At 34.2% G+C, this 17,990-nt stretch overlaps 2 protein-coding genes across 5 annotated transcripts; both read right to left on the reverse strand.

Moving 5' to 3' along the window:
* Window positions 1-520: 520 nt before the first annotated feature.
* Window positions 521-4,577, reverse strand: LOC114367069 (serine/threonine-protein kinase D6PKL2-like). Of its 3 annotated transcripts, XM_028324160.1 has the most exons (4): window positions 4,442-4,567; window positions 4,223-4,307; window positions 2,582-3,612; window positions 691-1,573 (listed from the first exon to the last, which is right to left on the reverse strand). In XM_028324160.1, the coding sequence occupies exons 3-4, from the start codon at window positions 3,523-3,525 to the stop codon at window positions 691-693; spliced, it is 1,827 nt and encodes a 608-aa protein (XP_028179961.1). In that variant the 5' UTR covers window positions 3,526-3,612; window positions 4,223-4,307; window positions 4,442-4,567. The 3 variants fall into 3 exon arrangements, with proteins under 3 accessions (XP_028179959.1, XP_028179961.1, XP_028179960.1); XM_028324158.1 differs by lacking the exon at window positions 4,223-4,307 and having other exon boundaries at window positions 521-1,573; window positions 4,442-4,577; XM_028324159.1 differs by lacking the exon at window positions 4,442-4,567 and having other exon boundaries at window positions 4,223-4,435.
* A 7,971-nt stretch (window positions 4,578-12,548) lies between these two features.
* LOC114368909 (phosphoglycolate phosphatase 2-like) lies at window positions 12,549-17,248 on the reverse strand. Of its 2 annotated transcripts, none has more exons than XM_028326196.1 (11): window positions 17,089-17,248; window positions 16,404-16,575; window positions 16,156-16,316; window positions 16,007-16,078; window positions 15,214-15,285; window positions 14,791-14,850; window positions 14,653-14,705; window positions 13,487-13,584; window positions 13,293-13,392; window positions 13,092-13,195; window positions 12,549-13,004 (listed from the first exon to the last, which is right to left on the reverse strand). In XM_028326196.1, the coding sequence occupies exons 2-11, from the start codon at window positions 16,501-16,503 to the stop codon at window positions 12,904-12,906; spliced, it is 921 nt and encodes a 306-aa protein (XP_028181997.1). In that variant the 5' UTR covers window positions 16,504-16,575; window positions 17,089-17,248; the 3' UTR covers window positions 12,549-12,903. The 2 variants fall into 2 exon arrangements, with proteins under 2 accessions (XP_028181997.1, XP_028181998.1); XM_028326197.1 differs by lacking the exon at window positions 17,089-17,248 and adding an exon at window positions 16,690-16,705 and having other exon boundaries at window positions 16,404-16,572.
* Between the last annotated feature and the right edge of the window lie 742 nt (window positions 17,249-17,990).

Below are 17,990 nucleotides of genomic sequence, written 5' to 3' on the forward strand. Positions count from 1 at the left end.
AGAAAAGCCTAATTGGCATGAAATTCTTTTTTGGGTGGATGAGCATATAATGTCTAAAATAAAATGTGTATAATTAGCGTAAGCATATCTTACATTCATTTCTAGGAGGAACTTTACCATGAGAAGAGAGGATACAAATTGGTCAACTAAAAGTAATGGTCATGGAAAGAAAAATCTTACTGATCATATTGCCATAATAGCAAAAAAAAAAAAAACACAAATCGACTATTTCTGCATTTTAATTGATTTTTGGATTTAGATTCTATGACGGTGCGTTCAGGCAAATGGTGAATTTCTAGGCAGAAAAAATGTCCTCTTGTGATGACATGACACTTGTTTTCAAAGAAAATAAAGATATAGTAAATCTGCAATTTTGTTTGATGCCCATGTGCTCCATTTTCCACAATTTGCATACTTACCACCATTGGCTGGTTGGAATTCCTAGTAGTGCATTGGCATTTGGCAGGCAGTGTTGAAATGTTGCCTTTTTTTTTTAGATGACAGAGAGAGAAGCCATGCATTAATAATGCCATACAAATTTGAAACTGTAAATTAGCCAACAAAAACAAACATACAATTCCTCATCATATCATATCTGTTCCTGAAACATTGAAAAACAGTTCCTCCCCCTCTTTAACAGAAACCATTTGCAATCAATATATTGTCTCCACCCTCTCTCTCTCTCTCTCTCTAGAAGAAATCAAACTCCAGATAATTATCAGAACCTTTCTGATTAGCTATTGAGATATGGTTAGCAGCCTTTTCACCACCACTTGATGAAGCTGGTGAGGGTATCTTCTCAAACTCTACAGCCTTGGGGATCTCGGGTGGGGTGGCACATCTGATCAATGCCCAATTCACACCTTCAAAAAAAGGGTGTTGCTTGATCTCGGTAGCGCCTCTTTTGTAAGCCAATCTGTGCTGAGGTTCCTTTACAAGCAACCCTCTTATAAGATCCCTTGCTGCAAAACTCACAACGGGTGCTTCTGGAAATCGCAGTGGCTGACCGACCACGTTAAACAACGTAGCTCGGTTACCGGATCCCTTGAAAGGTGTTTTACCGAACAACAGCTCGTATAGAAAGATCCCGAAAGTCCACCAATCAACCGCACTCCCGTGACCTTCACCCTTAATGATCTCCGGTGCCAAGTACTCGTGAGTTCCAACAAATGACATGGACCGAGCATCCGTAGGCTCTGCAATGAGCTCAGGTAACGGACTCACTTGGTTACCAATTTCAGTTTTCGGCTTCCGGTCTTTCTTTGATTTGCTAGAGAAGAGCCGGGGTGAAAAGCACGTAGTAGGAGCAACACAGGATGGCTGGATGCAGGAAGGGGGCTCAATACATGCAGGTTGGACACAGTAAGCAGAATTCTTTCTTAAAGGCTCGGAATCCGTGGATGAGGTTTTAACAAGGGTCGGACTAACAGCACATCGGAGGGAGAGGTCAAAGTCAGACAGCATAATATGTCCGTCATCCCGAACAAGGACATTTTCTGGCTTAAGGTCACGGTAGACAATCCCAAGCATGTGAAGATACTCCAAAGCCAGTAGGACCTCTGCCACATAAAATCTGCAAGTTACAAGGAAATTAGCAGTGGTTAGCATCCAATCATAACATAATTTCCAAACCGGGCAAAATACCCAAAATTCAAAAGCAAGAAAAGAAATAATGTCAAAGAGGCTTAAGGAACATCAAACATCTAATTTAAAAAGCTGACAGATTTTATTAAAAAATCAGAGGTTCAGGCATCTAAGCATTAATAGAAAGACAAGTGCACGGAGAAAATCCCCATAAAGGAAACTACACAGATGCCCTAGAGTTGTTTTAATATTATTGACAACTAAAATTGCCACTTAATTTATCTTTCCACAGAAAAGTTTTCAAAGATTTACTTTACTCTGCTTGAGGTTATGTATATGTTTTGGACATTTGGAAAAATCAAAGCATACATAATACCCACAATTTGATATCTGAATTTGTCTGGGAAACAATATTTGACTTTATAGGACTTGAATAAAACAACCAGAGGCATCATAAACATATGAAAAGTAAAACATGCATACATGCAAATTCAGATGTAAAATAACTCATATCACAACCTCCACCCATACTTTTCATGCATGCATGGCACAGGAGGATTCTACACTTAATATTTGATGTTCTTTAGGTATTAAGTATAGTCATGGATGTTCTTAATCCAGATACAAGGATTAAGTAATCTAAGTATTAGAGTTACGTTGTTTCAATATAGTGCAGCAAATAGAGCAATAAGGATATATGGGAGCACAAACAAGAATGATTCCACTGCAACTACCTACGTTAATATTCAAGGGAATTCCCAAGAAAAATTTCAAAAAAGTAAAATATAAATATAAATGCTGCAGTTGTACACCCTGAGAAACAGACTCAAATCTAGCTTCTTTCCCTGTAGACTCTAACAAACCAGTAAAGCATTGTATCTGAAATTGGATCCAGTTTTCACACAAGTAATATAAGAATAGGGGGGAATTGAAAAGAAGAAATACAGTGAGTATTATAATCAATATGACTGAACCAAAATTGAGTTTTAAAACATACTTTACTGCCTGCTCAGGAAAATGCTTCCCTGGTTGCTTCTGCCTAAGAGTATGGAGGTCACCACCTGGGCAGAATTCCATAACCAAGCATGAGAATTTTTCTGTCTCAAAATGGGTGTACAAAGTTGGGAGAAAAGGGTGATCAAGAGACTGCAGAATTTCTCGTTCTGTCTGAGCACGAAGTAGCTTTTTACGACTTGCTAGAGACCCTTTGTCCATTACCTTCATTGCAAAGTAACATTTAGTTCCACTCAACTCAGAGAGGTAAACACTGCCAATATCCCCACAACCCAGCCTCTTCAGTAATCTAAAGTGACCTAAACCCAACACCCCATCTCTACTTCGAACTGCTTGGATAGCTTCCCATCTCAAGTCATTTGCCTTGTGAGGTTTGTTTATGGTGCTACTAAAGCTACTACAAGTACTCTCATCACTCACATCACTGCTTGTGCTTCCTCTGCAAATACTGCTCTTACCACTCTCAACAAAATCAGCTCGGTTGCTGATCTTGGCACTCCCACTTGTCTTTGCAAGACTGCTGGCCCCATCACTAACTTTGGCAGAAACAGAACTGTTCTTCACACTTCCGTCTTCGGACGTCTTTTTGTCTTGATCGATAGAGCTCTCCTGTGAGCCTATATTCTCATTAGCAGCACGAACAGATTTGTCGAGAACATATGAGGAAGCACCAGAACCACTTTTATTGCTCAAGGAATCAGCAGACCCCTTTAGGGTTAAACCTCCTAACTTCTTGATTTCGGCCGTTTCCCCAGTATTCTGCTTGGATGCGTTCGCTGCAGACTTCAATAAATCCACAGGAGCAGCCAGCTCCGTTTTCCCCATCTTCTGAAAAGAAGACCCTGCGTCTTTCGTCTCAGGGGTTCGAATCCCGGCTGTCTTCTGATGGTGTTTCGGGAGAGATCTAGAACTAGTTTTCGAGTCCATCAGAAATGCTAAAAAGTTTCAGTTGAGATCAAATTGACCTAATCCACGGCTTAGCATCCATTTAAGTCTCCAAAAATAACAAACAACCTATCAAAGGCAGCAACATCACAAACAAGTAGTCAGCCATCTCCCCACAGAATCAAAAAAAATAAAAATAATATTCTCAGTTTAACAATAAAATGTTGACAGAAATTCATCAACCAATCAATTAAGCAAACACTTCAAACATCAATAAATAACATCACAACAAAATTGGCTCACATTTAACAACAGACAAATAGATCCATCGATAAGTAAAACCAAAACAGTCCCTCCAACTGATACATAACAACAAAAGTCCATCATCAAATAACCAAAACACAAACAAGATAATTAACCAACCAACCAACACCTCAGACTCCGCCACATGCCATAATATTCATGAACAGGAAGTGGATAAAAACCTAAGACCCATGAAGCAAATAAAAAGCATATATTTATATCCCTGGCAAAGTTACATGCAGAGCATGATCAGATTAGTAAAGCTCAACAGTGCTGGAACACCAACAAGACAAGAATCAACCCAAAAACACAAAAACTCATTAAGGGTTGGACTTGGAAGACCAAGAGAAGAATAAAGTATAAGTCAAAATTACCAGCAAAAAATGGAGATTTTTTTTAGAGACAAAAGGGTATTGAGGGGTGGGGGGGAAATTACCAGAAGCATCAGGCGCAAGAGAGTGATCCTGAGAGAATAGAATAAAAAATAGATCTTGATGAGGAAAGGTGGTTTGGAGTGGAATCTGAAGCAGATCCGAAGGGAGAGAGAGAGACCAAGATGGAAAAAGAGTTAAACTTGAAGGGGTTATGGAGGAAACAGAGGTTGGGGAAGAGAAGAATTGGAAGAGGGGAAAGTACGAAGAGAACAAAAGAGTACCTAATTTGAAGGATCAGAACACAGCTTCGTTGCTTTTGCAGAGAGAGAGAGACACTGTAGATAGGGAGCTCCTGGTACTGGTAGCTTAGAGAGAGAGAGAGAGAGAGAGAGGTCAAAGGTAAAGCAAAGCTTTTTTCTTTATTCAATAATTTCAATGGTTTTTTGTCGCCAAAACCAAGAGAGGTCCAAATCACTAAACAGTTCTGAGGTCTTGCACCTGTCTGTCATGCCTTTGCCCAAATAATTATTTTTTTCCTTTTTATTTATTTTCTTCTTCTTCTTTTTATCACATCTTAAATTTTCATTTTTATCATAATATAGTATATTATTTATCATATTTATATCTTTATAATTTATTGTATTATAATACTTCTAGTCTTTATTATAAATATAACTAATTAATTCATCAATGATTAAAAAAATTAATTAATTGACTTAATTAATATATTTTTTAAAAATTATCCATATGAACTAATATACATTAAGAATTTATGTTTCTCTCATTGTAACGACATTCTAAAAATAACTTTAATTAATAATATTTTTATTAAGAAAATACAAAACACATTTTAGATTAGATTTTATAAAAAGTAAAATCAAAACAAACTTTTAATTTGAAACTTATAATAAGAATGGAGGAAGGTAGTATCATTTACTCTTTCATGGCTTGATTATGAGAAGAAGAAAAATACATATTTCATATTTATTCAAAAAATAATTAACTTTGTTAAATTGAGTCTTTTTTAATTAATAAATAAACATTTTTCTTAAATTACCTTTTATTAAAATTTGATATTAAACATAAAAAAATCTTTAACCTTATTAAATAAACATTATTTTAGAGATAATTTCATTAAATAATACCTAAATAATTGAAATTTATTTATATTTAAGACCAGAAACAATGTCATTTTATATTTCTACCTCTTGTTATTTTAGGAATCGAGTAATATATCCATAACAAATTTTCTATTTATCTATGTCCATATTTTTGTTACAATAAACTATTTTTATCTAAAAAAATATTTTTTTCAATAATGTTTAGGGAATATCAATATCAAACTTGTCATCTTTATAATTTTTTTAGAAATACAAATGTTAACTATGGGTATAATTGAAAAAAATCTTTGAAATTATTATTAATATAATTTTAGCATGATTTAATATATCTCAATATAATTTTTAATTATTTTAAAAATATTTGAATGGTGTTTTTTTATATATTAACATAAAGCATAATATCTTACATGTATGTGATATGATTATATATATATATATATATATATATATATATATATATATATATATATATATATATATATATATATATATATATAATAAAAAACTATATTAACATCAAATGATGTGTCTGCAAGTATATATGGATATGGATCAACTCAATTATTTCCCTATTTCCTAAAATGACAAAATCTTCAATTCCTTTCTTAATATTTCGATTAAATAGGTCATTACATTATTTTAAAGCGAAAATCGGTATTCATTCACAAATGAAAAAGGCATTTTTAGACGATTTGACAGCTGTTATTAGAATAAAAATAATGGGTTGAATCTTAGCTTGAATTTTTATGACATACTTGTTCTTATGTCAACAAGTTTTGAACTCGAAATATTTTTTAACTTGTTAATAATTGAATATTTCCATTTAAAAATTCTGATTTCACATGTTATTAATGAAGGAGGTGTGACTAGGTTAAATAAGACGACAAGTTTCCTATAGTGTGAGAATCTAATAGCCAGGACCATGCTACACCCTATATTTCCTCCTTCAAAACCAAAATATACCAAAATTAAAGCATCAATCAGAACTCAGAAGCAAAACTAAATACGCAAGAAAGAAAGAAAAATGAAGGGATAATAATTTTCTATTTTCCTATAGACAATAATTGTTATTATGATTATGTTTGCATTCGTCATTTGATGCAAATACAAATTCCCATCACTTAAGCCGACATCAAGATTTTTGGTTGCCTAAAATGGGTGCTACTTTCCCTTGCAGTCAATAAAATCACCAAGTAATGGACCAACGGTTGATGGAATGTTTGGGTGATCCAATGAAAAATAGAGGTGTATTACTGAATCATCCAGGGGTATTATAAGTTTTGGTGGACCAGCCATTGCACACTGTCACTCACTGCAATTCCCATTAATAAAACTTTTTTTTTTCATTATGTACGTACCAAAACAAGTGGCTTTAATTTCATTCTAAAAATACTATAAAATAAAATAAATAGAACCTATATCAATGCTCATTGGAGGGTTTGTAAATAAGAAAACCCTTCCTCGCCTTGCAGTGCTATCCTACCAAATACCAATTAAGTTAATTATTCTCAATGTCTTTGCAATGCTAGCAAGGCAGGGCCCAATTTCTAAATGTCATTCCTGTGATGGGACAAGGGATCACACAAGGATCACTCATGCCCTATTTGTTAGCAATTGAGAAAGAGAAATATATAGGTTACATTAATTAATGAGCTTTTCATCCCACAAGGGTTTTTGGCTCAAATTGATTTCATTAGTGAAGATGGAGTTTAAGTAATTAACAAAGTGGTCTAGGGGGGTTATTTTCTGGATATATGGGGCTTTGCACAACTGTATAAGGTCCCAATTGAGTATGAAATTAATCTCATAAATAGTAACAATGAAGGTGGTTGGAATTCATTTTCCCATATGAACAACCCCCCCTCCCCCAAACATTCCCCATAAATAAACAAAACTTGACCTTAATTAACCTTTTTTTATGTTTTCAGGTAATCCAAATATCTCTCTTTCCAAAAAGCATCCAGATATCTCTCTCTACCCTGGCACATCCACAACCACCCCCCACCCCCCCCCCCCCCCCCCCCCCCCCCCCCCCATTTTTTTTTCTTATTTTGACAACCAGAATGAGATGTGCAAGCACCATGGCCAAGTACACATTTATGTGTCCAAATATGAACTACTAATCTTTTTAACCCCCACTCCCCTAAATTTGGATTCAGGGTTAAAAGAAGAATACAAATTTATTGAGAGCTATCACTATAATTCTTCCCTTAAATACCCACCACAAAATCGACACTGGTCAATTTATAACACATTTTACATGCCCCTAACATAATATTTTTTATATAGGATAAGACCAAAAATGTCCACTTCAAATATCAACGAAATGTTTCTTTCTCTACTTTGCTTTAATACATTTTTTTTGCTCTCCTGTAATATATTTTTCTAACATACACTAGTTACGTATGAGCAATTGCGCACCAAATTGGAAAAAAAATCTGAACACGTAACTCAGAATCCAAGTGTCTCAAAAACGACAATAAATCAACTTTGGACTGTGACTTTATTTTTTTTACCAATGTTTTTTGTTTTATTGCTCGTGTAGTGGACAACTTTCTTGGTTCGTGTCTTGTCTAGAGTCATTCAGCAATAGCCACATGGGGCAATGAAGGGAAAGATTGTGAATTAACATAAGGATTAGTGGGTTTTTGGTATTTGACTCCACAATATAGTACCTAAGTTTTGGTCCCAAATTAAAGGGACTTCACGCTTCTATGGTCCTTTCCCTCTCTCAAACAGACACTTTGTTTTCTCAGTTGCTTTCGTCTTTCTTATAGACCCTCCCCCAACCTAAAAATGTTTTTTTTCCTCGGTCAAACCAAACTTTATTTGGGAGAATTTTATATCCTTTTATGTCTAGGCTTTTTAATTTTCCTTGTAGAAAATGTTGAATGAATGATGATAAGATTTTTCCTTGCCTTTATTTTTCTAGGTTTAGAAACGTGTGATGTCTTGAGAGTGAGTGGAACCAAACTAAGGCACCTTTCTCAAATAAAAAAAAATAGTGTCAGCTTTTGTGTTTCAAGTTGCACAAGAGAGTATACATTTCATTTCAAAATTATTTCTTTTAAAAGTTACATTGATCTATTTGGCTTTTTTGTTTGTTTAGTTTAGACAAAGTTATCAACTAGAGCTATATATAGTCATCTAAATTAACTTACTGCTCCAAGAAGCTTTAAAACATGGCTGATATAACATGTTTCATCATGAACTCAACGTGGAGATTGGACAATGAATAGTTGTGAAACTTGTGGCACTAGTCATTCTTTGATTAACAATAACCCTAATCATTCAATTAAAGATTTAATTATACTTATTCTTTAGTTCTCCTCAAGAGTGTATCCTGCGTAAATAAAACCTAAGTCCTTCTCCAAGTCATTTAATTTTAAAAACTCCATTTCGGTCAAATCCAACCAAAGAATAAAGAACCTTTAATTGTCTATCCAATGAGATTTTTTCTTTTAGTATAAATCATACTAAAAACAATTATGCTCAAGTTGGATAGTACTATTATGGAAGAGAAATTTTTTAAATGAAATTTGGGTCATTACAGTTTGCAAGTTATGAGTTATGACTTGCAACTTTTGAATCTTGGACCCCAAATTGATAAGCACCTAAGGATAACGTTATGTGTCAAATGGGAGTTAATAATCAACCCACGGAACGTGAGAAATTGGATCACAATCTCAGAAACGGACACACACATTAAAGTTTTAGCATAATTTATGGGAAGCACTTTGTTAATTAAAATTTAGTAATACACTAATACCATTGTGTGATGGAAAACTTTTTAACCTTTTTAGGACATTATTGTGGCCTTCTAAACCAATGCAAGTTGAGCAAGCCCTTGCATTTGGTTTCTACTTACCCTTCTTTCAAATTTCACTTGACTAAACAAATGCATAGGGCAAATTAAGTATAGAGAAAAACAAAGCAGATCTGAGGCTCCATGCATAGAGGTTCGAGCTACTTACCCCATGCCCACATGCAGCTAGCTCTATCTGTATTTTTGAATAAAAACTAGCAGTTTTATGCAGTGGTCCTCTCCCCCTTCATTCATATTAAACTCATCATTATAGTTTATATGATTAAATATTACTGATACATTACACACTGATATTATTATATGAGCAGCTACCAAAGGGAAGCAGCACTACAATTAGATTTTGACATGTGGCATGCATGTGAGTCTTGGGCCCCTCAACATATATAGTTATTTTTTATATATATATATAAAAAACTAAACTTTGGGTCTCTACAAAGTTTGAATTGTTTTTTGTTTTACTGGTAGAAGGGAATATATTCCCTCAAGCGGGAGATCTGATGATTCAGAGTTTGATAGTCTCACCTATAGCAGAAAAAAGCTTTTAAGAAAGGAAAAAAAAAAAAAAAACTTTGGATATGTGGGATTTGGCTGCTAGCTTCACTTTTGGCTTTACTTTTTAGTTTCTTTTGATGTCAAAATCTATACCACCACCATCAAAGCAAATGTAAAATTTTTGGCTTTGGCAAAAAAATTGGTTGGATAAATATTTTGACTGCTACTGTGAGTGAGCCTGTAACCTACTAGTGTATGTATGTTTAGTTCTCAAGTGTAAAATTACATTTGAGACAAAAAAATTTGTCAACGGATGAGAACTCTTGTTTTTGTTTTTATCCGTTGGAATTATATTGGAATGCGCACAAAGCATTTCCAACTTCAAACCTAACATGCACTAACAAGGCACAACTCAAGGTTTTTGGCATGGCTACACGGTCCATGCATGCCTTTTTTTTTTTTTTCCTTTGGTGTCCCTTTCTCACACTTATCATCATTCACATCCTATTGGACCTGTAAACTGTCTGGAAAGGGATGAAAAAAAATGTGGACCAATTATGATAGTGAAGCTTCTTTAATGTGCAGATTAGTGAGTTTAGAGGTGTCCCTATCTTTTTTCATTGGAATGATGGAATTTTTAACAGCAAGGCAAGCTGATTGTTATTTTTTTACGATGTTGTTGGTTATCAAATATTTGACTAGATATACATGTACCATGTAAAATATTGTTTGACAGCATGTGAACTAAGTAATTGTGGAACCGCATCAAGTCTGTGTGGTTATTGATTGGTGTCACGGCCGAGGGTTGCGGGAGTATAAGAAGTCAGTTATTGTGACAGAGCACAGCGTGAGAATATTCCTCAAAATGGGACAAATCACAAGACCCTTTTTTTTGTTTTTTTCTATCTAAATGACCCTTCTCTATTTGAAAGTTTGATGTTGCAATTTAATTTGATTATTGTTTCCTGCATCTTCAAGTTACCTTCCTTATTCCTTTTTTGGCTTCCAAAATATAATTATGTAAAATTACATTCCATATTTATTATAAATTTTGGCTTCTGGGATTATCAACTATAAGGAAAAAAAATACATTCCCGAAATTAGTGCAAGAAGCAACAACCTTTAATTTTAGAGGTAGAGACTCAACAGAGTATCTAGTTGCTTTTGCAGGCCAACCCAAACATGAGCCCATTTTTAATTTGGATCTAATATCACACAGAGGGCCCACGGCCCAATGAGCCCAACGAGGGAAGGTAAGAAATTCTTTAAGCTTAAGATATTGGTTTATTATGAACCAAAGAAAAAATACATTGGTTGATGAACATGAACTAAACGAGAAGAGAAGACAGCAATTGCATTTATGAAAACTGAAGAAAAATGCAGATATGGTTGCCACTATTTTGGATAAAGGATATATAGCACGTGACCACTTTGCATGGTGACAAATCATAGGAGTAGAGAGAGATTAATCTTGAAGGATTTAGTACCAAGAGATATAATGTCCTAAGTTACAACTTATGTTGTCATTCCTGATGTGGTTCATACCATAAAACCATGACAAGCATGTGAATAGTGAAGTGATCATACATCGTACCGGGGTGGATACTACATTCTTAACTCTTTAGGACACCAATGTTTGTGAGGGTGGAACATAGCCAAGTGAACTTCACCAAAAATTTCGGGATATAAATGTGAAGAGTCGTCTTCCTGATAGGAAATTTCCTAACCTTCAACCATCAAAAACCAAAATATCACATGCATGTTCTAATTAAATTTCCTGTTCCACCTGAATTGGCAAGGTATGGAGCTTTGAAATTCAAGACAGGCACTATTCATGATAGACCACCCAGACTAGATGACTTTGTGCTTGTTCATTTGGAAGCTTCTATAGTTTGAGGTTGGCACTTCTTAAAAGAGACAAGTCATAATGAAGAGTTCATGTGGGACAGAACATCTTGCCAGTGATGCTAAGTAGCATAATCCGTTTTCTGCGGATATATGATCGTGTATTAAATTCTGTTACGATAGTCCTTCTATCCCCCTATATTGTGTTATCCTGCTTATTATTAGTAACAGAAATAGATAGAAAATCTTGGATAAGTTTTTTGTCGTCTTATGCGACAACAGCCATTGTCTTGTCGACTGAAACATTGTGGCTTTATACTGGCCGTGCATATACTTGTACTTATACCACTTACCAGATTATGTGTTGATTTAGTTTGGGAGTAAAAACTTTTGCCTAGATATTTCTTAATGTCCAAGATCCAATGGGTTATTTAACTACTAGCTTATTATTGCCAAACAATTAATATTGTCTCAGATTATGCATTATCTTGCATGTTATGGTCATTTGGCATTCAGGATTTCCAAATTCCACCAATATTATAAAAATGGTAAATACCACCATGCTGACGCGCCGTCCCTCAAACCACATCGTTGAAGTTTTATGTAACATACAACTTTGGTCCAACTTATAAAGTTTCACAGTTGCCAAAATTTTGAACTTTCCTTTTTATAATTTAAGTGGTGCTTGGTGCAAGGAGATATAGCACAATCATCAAAGAAAGGTGAACTAAGGATTCTCAAGGAAGTTCCCCAACCCAACCCCTCTCTACCTTTTATCTTTTTTCCTTTCCTTTTCCATGTCCCGTGCATACAAAAGATCAGGCTGTTACGAAAATTTGTATAGCATCAATACATCAGATAAATAGAGGGAGCTGGTCGTTGCAAATTCTATGAGCAATTATATTTTCTAAGAACCTCTACAGCAAGATTATTATTTTATAAAGCTTCCTAGTTAAGATTATAGTTTAATAGTTTCTACAGCATCTGAATTTAAATTCAGTGGACCTTGTTGGTTTGGATGAGCGCACCTTAACTGTGATTGTGAATGAATAAGCCAGAGTTTTACTTTTACAACAGAGAAGAACCAAATGAAGAACTGCAGTATTAGAAATATTAAAATTTTCATTCAGCTTACAATGCCTCATTTATGTAATATAATCATGGTGCCATATTATTGAAATGGCAGAAAGTGTAATTTCACCCTGGTCATGACTGATATTCTGTAACGAAATCTGAGTACATTGCAATTATATGATTCTGATTCACAGGGGAGAACAACTATTATAGCCTTTAATAATGTTTGGTGTACATCAACCTCACACCAAAGTGATGTATCAGAAATCCAGATGAGATCAGCTATAATTAGATTGTGAAAATTAAATAAAAGTGTGTGTATGTAGAGCATTATTGTATAGTCTCAATGGATCATCAAAGAATGTCTAAATTGGGAAGAACCAATTCATGCTCCTGATAAGTCAAGCATGTCAGAAATTTTACTAGTATAATAGTCAGGTTGAATATTATTTGAAGGATCTTGTAGAGCTGATTGAGTTGTGCAACCTGTTCGCAAAATAAAAGTAATCTCAATACGTTATGAATGACTTCTGTAGTTACATCTATGATACAGAAAAAGACAAGTCCCATTACCTGAAAGAACTAGAAGTGTTTTGCAACCAGCATTTTGTCCAAACAATATATCAGTATCTAGTCTATCACCCACCATGCACATCTTGGAGCAACTTACATTGAATCTGCCAAAGAGAATCAGTTACACGCAGAGAAAATTTTAAAATATAACACAAACCACTGCAAACAAGACCAAGAAATTTAAACATTTAACTTTCTTACTTCTTAAGTAAAAACTCCATCATAAAGGTTGACGGTTTCCCCACCACAACAGGCTCCTTCTGGGTTGATCCACATATAGCAGCAACCATACACCCCGCACCTGAAATCCAACTTTTCTCAATTATCAGGCCATACAAGCAAGTTACATACTAATCCTCCATAGTTTAAGAATAAAATTGAGTTGAATAAAGGACCAGGCCATTCTTGCAAAGCAGTCATATGTCCAACTGCATCACGGTTGGTGGCAATGAAAAGGCATCCTGGATTTTCACGTATGCAAAGGGTTCCATACCTATTAGATGACATTGAATTACCAAAATAAGAAACAACTAAAAGCAAGTAATTAAATAAATGTGGATACAATTCTCAATACAGGACATGTCTGTCATTGTTTCACCCAAATATAAGATGATGTTGGCATATTTTATATATATGAATTTGACGATTCTATCCACCTATTATGTAATAACTTGAACAAAAAAAGTCAACCTATTCACCAAAAAACATGCTAAAGTTAATATGCACAGCCTATTTTTAGGATTCTGAGTCACTCACTGGTTATTCTGCTTTGGGTTAATTAGCAATTAAAAAAACTACTTAAAATACATCATTAATGTTCTCAAAGAAAAGTAATTTCATCATTACATTATTCTCACAGTATTATGAACTTATTAGTCAGCCCTCAAGAATATCCATACAAATCTTTAATGTTAACAAACTGTTGTAGACTAAAATCCAGAGAGATCTCTAAAGATCTGAACCGCAAAGATGTAACCACTCTTAAATTGCCTCACTTAGAGGATAACTATCCTAATTATAGAAGATCCTTACTTTTTACTTTCCAATTATCCCAAGGATTTCACTTTATATAAAGGGACAACCCCCCAGATAGGATCACACTCTACTATTCCCTCACTTACACCTTCAACTCCTTTGTTAACTTAAGCATCAGTGTGTCTTTGTGTAGGTAACTCCCAACTATGTTGCTGTCAAAGACCAGGATCATGAAGTGGGATCAAGATTTGGGCTTCAAGACCCATATAAAGATTCAGTTAAGTGAGTTAACAACATGTACATTGAAAGAAACTTCAAGCTTTCATGCACTGATGATAACAAACTAAGATCATTAGAAGGTCAAGTTATGTCAGCTTGGTAAATAAAAAATGCAATGTCATGGATACTTCAGATCATACTAGCAAATGGAGTATAGTTCTGATAGTATCAATCCTATTTCGGGATTCCATATATTTATAAAAGTCATCAAGGGTTCTGATTTCTGAACTGAGAGTTTGGAGACACAAGTCAGAAGAACCAGGAAGTAAAGTTCTCAAGAAAAGAGCAAAGGAATAGATTTTCTTACTGAAGCTTATAATAGTTAATGTTTGGATCTATACCAACCACGACAGCTCCAACCTGAAAGAGTGAATCTATCAGTTAACTGCAAGCACTGGTCTCAATGAAGATACTCAAAGTAACAATGAGCAAGGTGTTACATTACACTCTTATCATGTTCAACAAAGCAGTTCTGCTTCAGGTCTATTGTTTTATTTGCATCGTCCTGCAATCAAGGAATGTTTTAGTGAGGATAACTTCAGCGACAATCCTGTGATTCTCATCCCTCTGTCTCTGTGTTGTTTGAAGCATGCATTGCCATTAAGAAATGTAGCCTAATAATTAACTCGGTTATGATCACTTAAGTCAAATGCTTAGTGTAAGGGCTTCCTTTTTAACAACGCATGCACAAGTGCATTTATTTACCCACAAGTAGTTCCTTCTCAGTCCAAACAACAATATGTACAAGCAAAAGAGAACATGAACTGAAAAAACTAATCCGATAGAACAGCAGTGGAAATTTCAATTTCAATGAGGAAAAAATAAAAGGAGGGAGACAGGTTATCATTTATAAATATGCAGAACTTACTGGACCACCAAAAGCTGTAATGCCTGCAAGCTGCAACTCCTCCAGTATACCCTCTCCACCAATTACATAAACCTAAACATTGAGAAGAACACAAATGTCATAAATATTGCATAACTTTATATACGCAGAAGACTTAATATGACAGCACAAGTCTAAGAGGAAACTGAAAACCAGGGGCCTGTTTGATATAAGGAAAATATTTGACCATTTTATTTTCACTAATAACTACAAATACCATGATTTTTTTCTTGTTTCCAAAAACTGTACAATGTTGTGACCATTCCTAAACAGATAAATGCTAGCAACACTCTCTCTAACATATTCTCTTGAACACACTATTGTTGCTGAAATTAATTGAAAATCACAAATTTTAGTCATTTAATGAGTCTTTCTCTTGATTGTATAATTTTCAATAAATTTCAAGCAATAGTGGAATGCGTGTTAATCCTAAACAAATATTACTTGAAATCAGGAAACACAATAAAAACACTATCTTCTTGGATTCTTACGGATAAAAAAACAATAAAAGCAGTGTATCTTTATAAAAACCAAGCAACTCTATAGCAGCAATCACATTAACACAAGTGAATCTCTCGGATAACAAAAAACTAACAAACTAAAAATTAATATTGGCCGATTAAAAAAAAACATCAACAAAAGTGTAACCAAGCCACTACACACTCGCCGTTCTCCATTCATAATTAACTATTAATTACGCGGCAAGAGATGAAATAATAAAACAAGTTTATGACTTGGGAGAAGATAAAAAAGAAAAGAAAAGAAAGTGAGGAACCTTGTTTTGTGATGGGAAATTGTTGACCTTCAAGTACATAGCAGCCGCAAAAGACGAGGAGAATATCTCATCCTGCCAAAAAAGAACAAAAAAAAAATCACTACCACAATTCAGAGAACAACATCCAAGTCTTCAAATCAAAAGCGAACCTGCGAAACCGAAATTCCCAACGATCGGAACTTGTCGGCGTACTGAGAACGCGACTTCCAGGAATTGTTGGTGACGAAGACGAGCTTCTTGCCCTTGGCGCGAAGCATGTCCAGAGTTTGCGGAACACCATCGATGAGTTCGTCGCCCTTCCAAATCACACCTGACCAATGCGAACGTGCCACGTGGCGTGGTTCAGTTTCAGCAGAGATGTTATTGAAATGGAGTGAGGAGAGAGAGAGTTACGAACCGTCGCAGTCGAAGAGAAAAGCTTCGACGGAATCGAAGAGGTCTCTGAAATTGTGAGGTGACAGAGGTTGTGGACTCATGGAACAAGAATTCAGAATCATTTAGTTATTTCAGCTTCCTTGCTTTGCACCTTCGAACCCCAACAACAACCACATTCTAACACGTCTCTCCTACTTATTTCGTCCGAGGAGAAAAATAAAATAAAGGCTAAATAGTCATTAAAGTTATAAAAAATGTAACAAATAATTTAAGAAATAAAAAAAAATTAGGGATTAAAAAATTACTACCTTCATCATCAGAAGATGCATTATTGAATAGGACAATGAAGATACACAAATCTACATTGTTTAAAACACACACCATAAGCAACAAGGACAAAAATCATGCATTAGTGCATTGAAGCACTGAATTAGAAGATACAAGTTCTCAAAACGAAATTCAAAAGCATAAAACTTGCATAGGTTATCAAGTCTTGACCATAACAAAGCAACCAAACGCGAGAAGATTGTTATGACAGATTCACACGCAATGCAATTATCAAAAGCAACAAACTTCTATACCCCTATAATAGCATCTCATGACCAGCGGAAGAAGAAGTCATGAACCACTAACAATAGCAAGCACCAACATGTAACAATTTCAAAATTCAAATCACACAAATTGTATTCAAGCTAAGGAATTATTACCTTTGATTACTTTCAGTTGTTTTCTTACCGTTTTAAGCATTTTTCTCCTCAGCTACGCCAAATGTTTCCTTTAACAACTTGAAAACTCATAACCGAGAGATAGATTCCCTTTCTCAGTGTCAATCATTTGATCGTTTATTTTGGAATCATGTTAAAGCATTAACTGATCTAATAGATTGATTTTCATGCGACAAAAACTTATTACATGCGCGTAACTATTTTCTTTCTTTGTTCCAAAGTGTGTCATGCTTCTTCCTTAAACTTTTCTGAGTTAAATATCCTTACAATTATATATGTATTTTTTTTCTTCATAATTATGTTTTTCATACTTCTAATATACTTATTTTTTCAGTTTACTACCTATTTTTTATTTTATTTTATTTTATTATCTCACATTTTCAAAATTTTGTTTTTATATATGTCATTAGTCTAAGTTTACTAAGTAACATAACACTAATATGTAATATTATCACTTAACTAATAATGTAATATTTTATTAATTTATCATATTATTAAGGACCAAAACTAATGACAAATAATAAAAATAAAATTTGAAAATGTCAGATAATAAAATAAATTAAATAATAAACTGAAAAAATATATATTACATATAAAAAATATATTTAAGTTTTTTTTATTGAATGCTTATAGTTTCAGCAAAACAAAAATGGCTGTAAAATATTTTTTTTCTCTTGTTGCAATTTCTTAGAAAAGTTTATGTCATTTTATATTTGGCAAGAAATTCTCTTCAAATAATAATAATAATAATAGTTTGGCATAATACAATTGTTGTCTTCTCGTTTAGTTCATGTTAAACAAAAATGGCATATCTGCATTTTTCTTCAGTGTTAATAAATACAATTACCTTCTTCTCGTTTATTTCATGTTAAACTTGTGATTAG

This window comes from Glycine soja, chromosome 9 (assembly GCF_004193775.1).
Source record: "Glycine soja cultivar W05 chromosome 9, ASM419377v2, whole genome shotgun sequence".
Classification (NCBI taxonomy): Eukaryota; Viridiplantae; Streptophyta; class Magnoliopsida; order Fabales; family Fabaceae; genus Glycine; species Glycine soja.

Coding starts and splice junctions, on each gene's coding strand:
- LOC114367069 (XM_028324158.1), bottom strand. CDS start 3,525: ATGGACTCGAAAACTAGTTCTAGATCTCTCCCGAAACACCATCAGAAG. Junction 1,574..2,581: donor TTTCCTGAGCAGGCAGTAAA/GTATGTTTTAAA, acceptor TGTAACTTGCAG/ATTTTATGTGGCAGAGGTCC.
- LOC114368909 (XM_028326196.1), bottom strand. CDS start 16,503: ATGATTCTGAATTCTTGTTCCATGAGTCCACAACCTCTGTCACCTCAC. Junction 14,851..15,213: donor TTACAGCTTTTGGTGGTCCA/GTAAGTTCTGCA, acceptor CCTTGATTGCAG/GACGATGCAAATAAAACAAT. Junction 13,585..14,652: donor ATTAACTATTATAAGCTTCA/GTAAGAAAATCT, acceptor GTCATCTAATAG/GTATGGAACCCTTTGCATAC.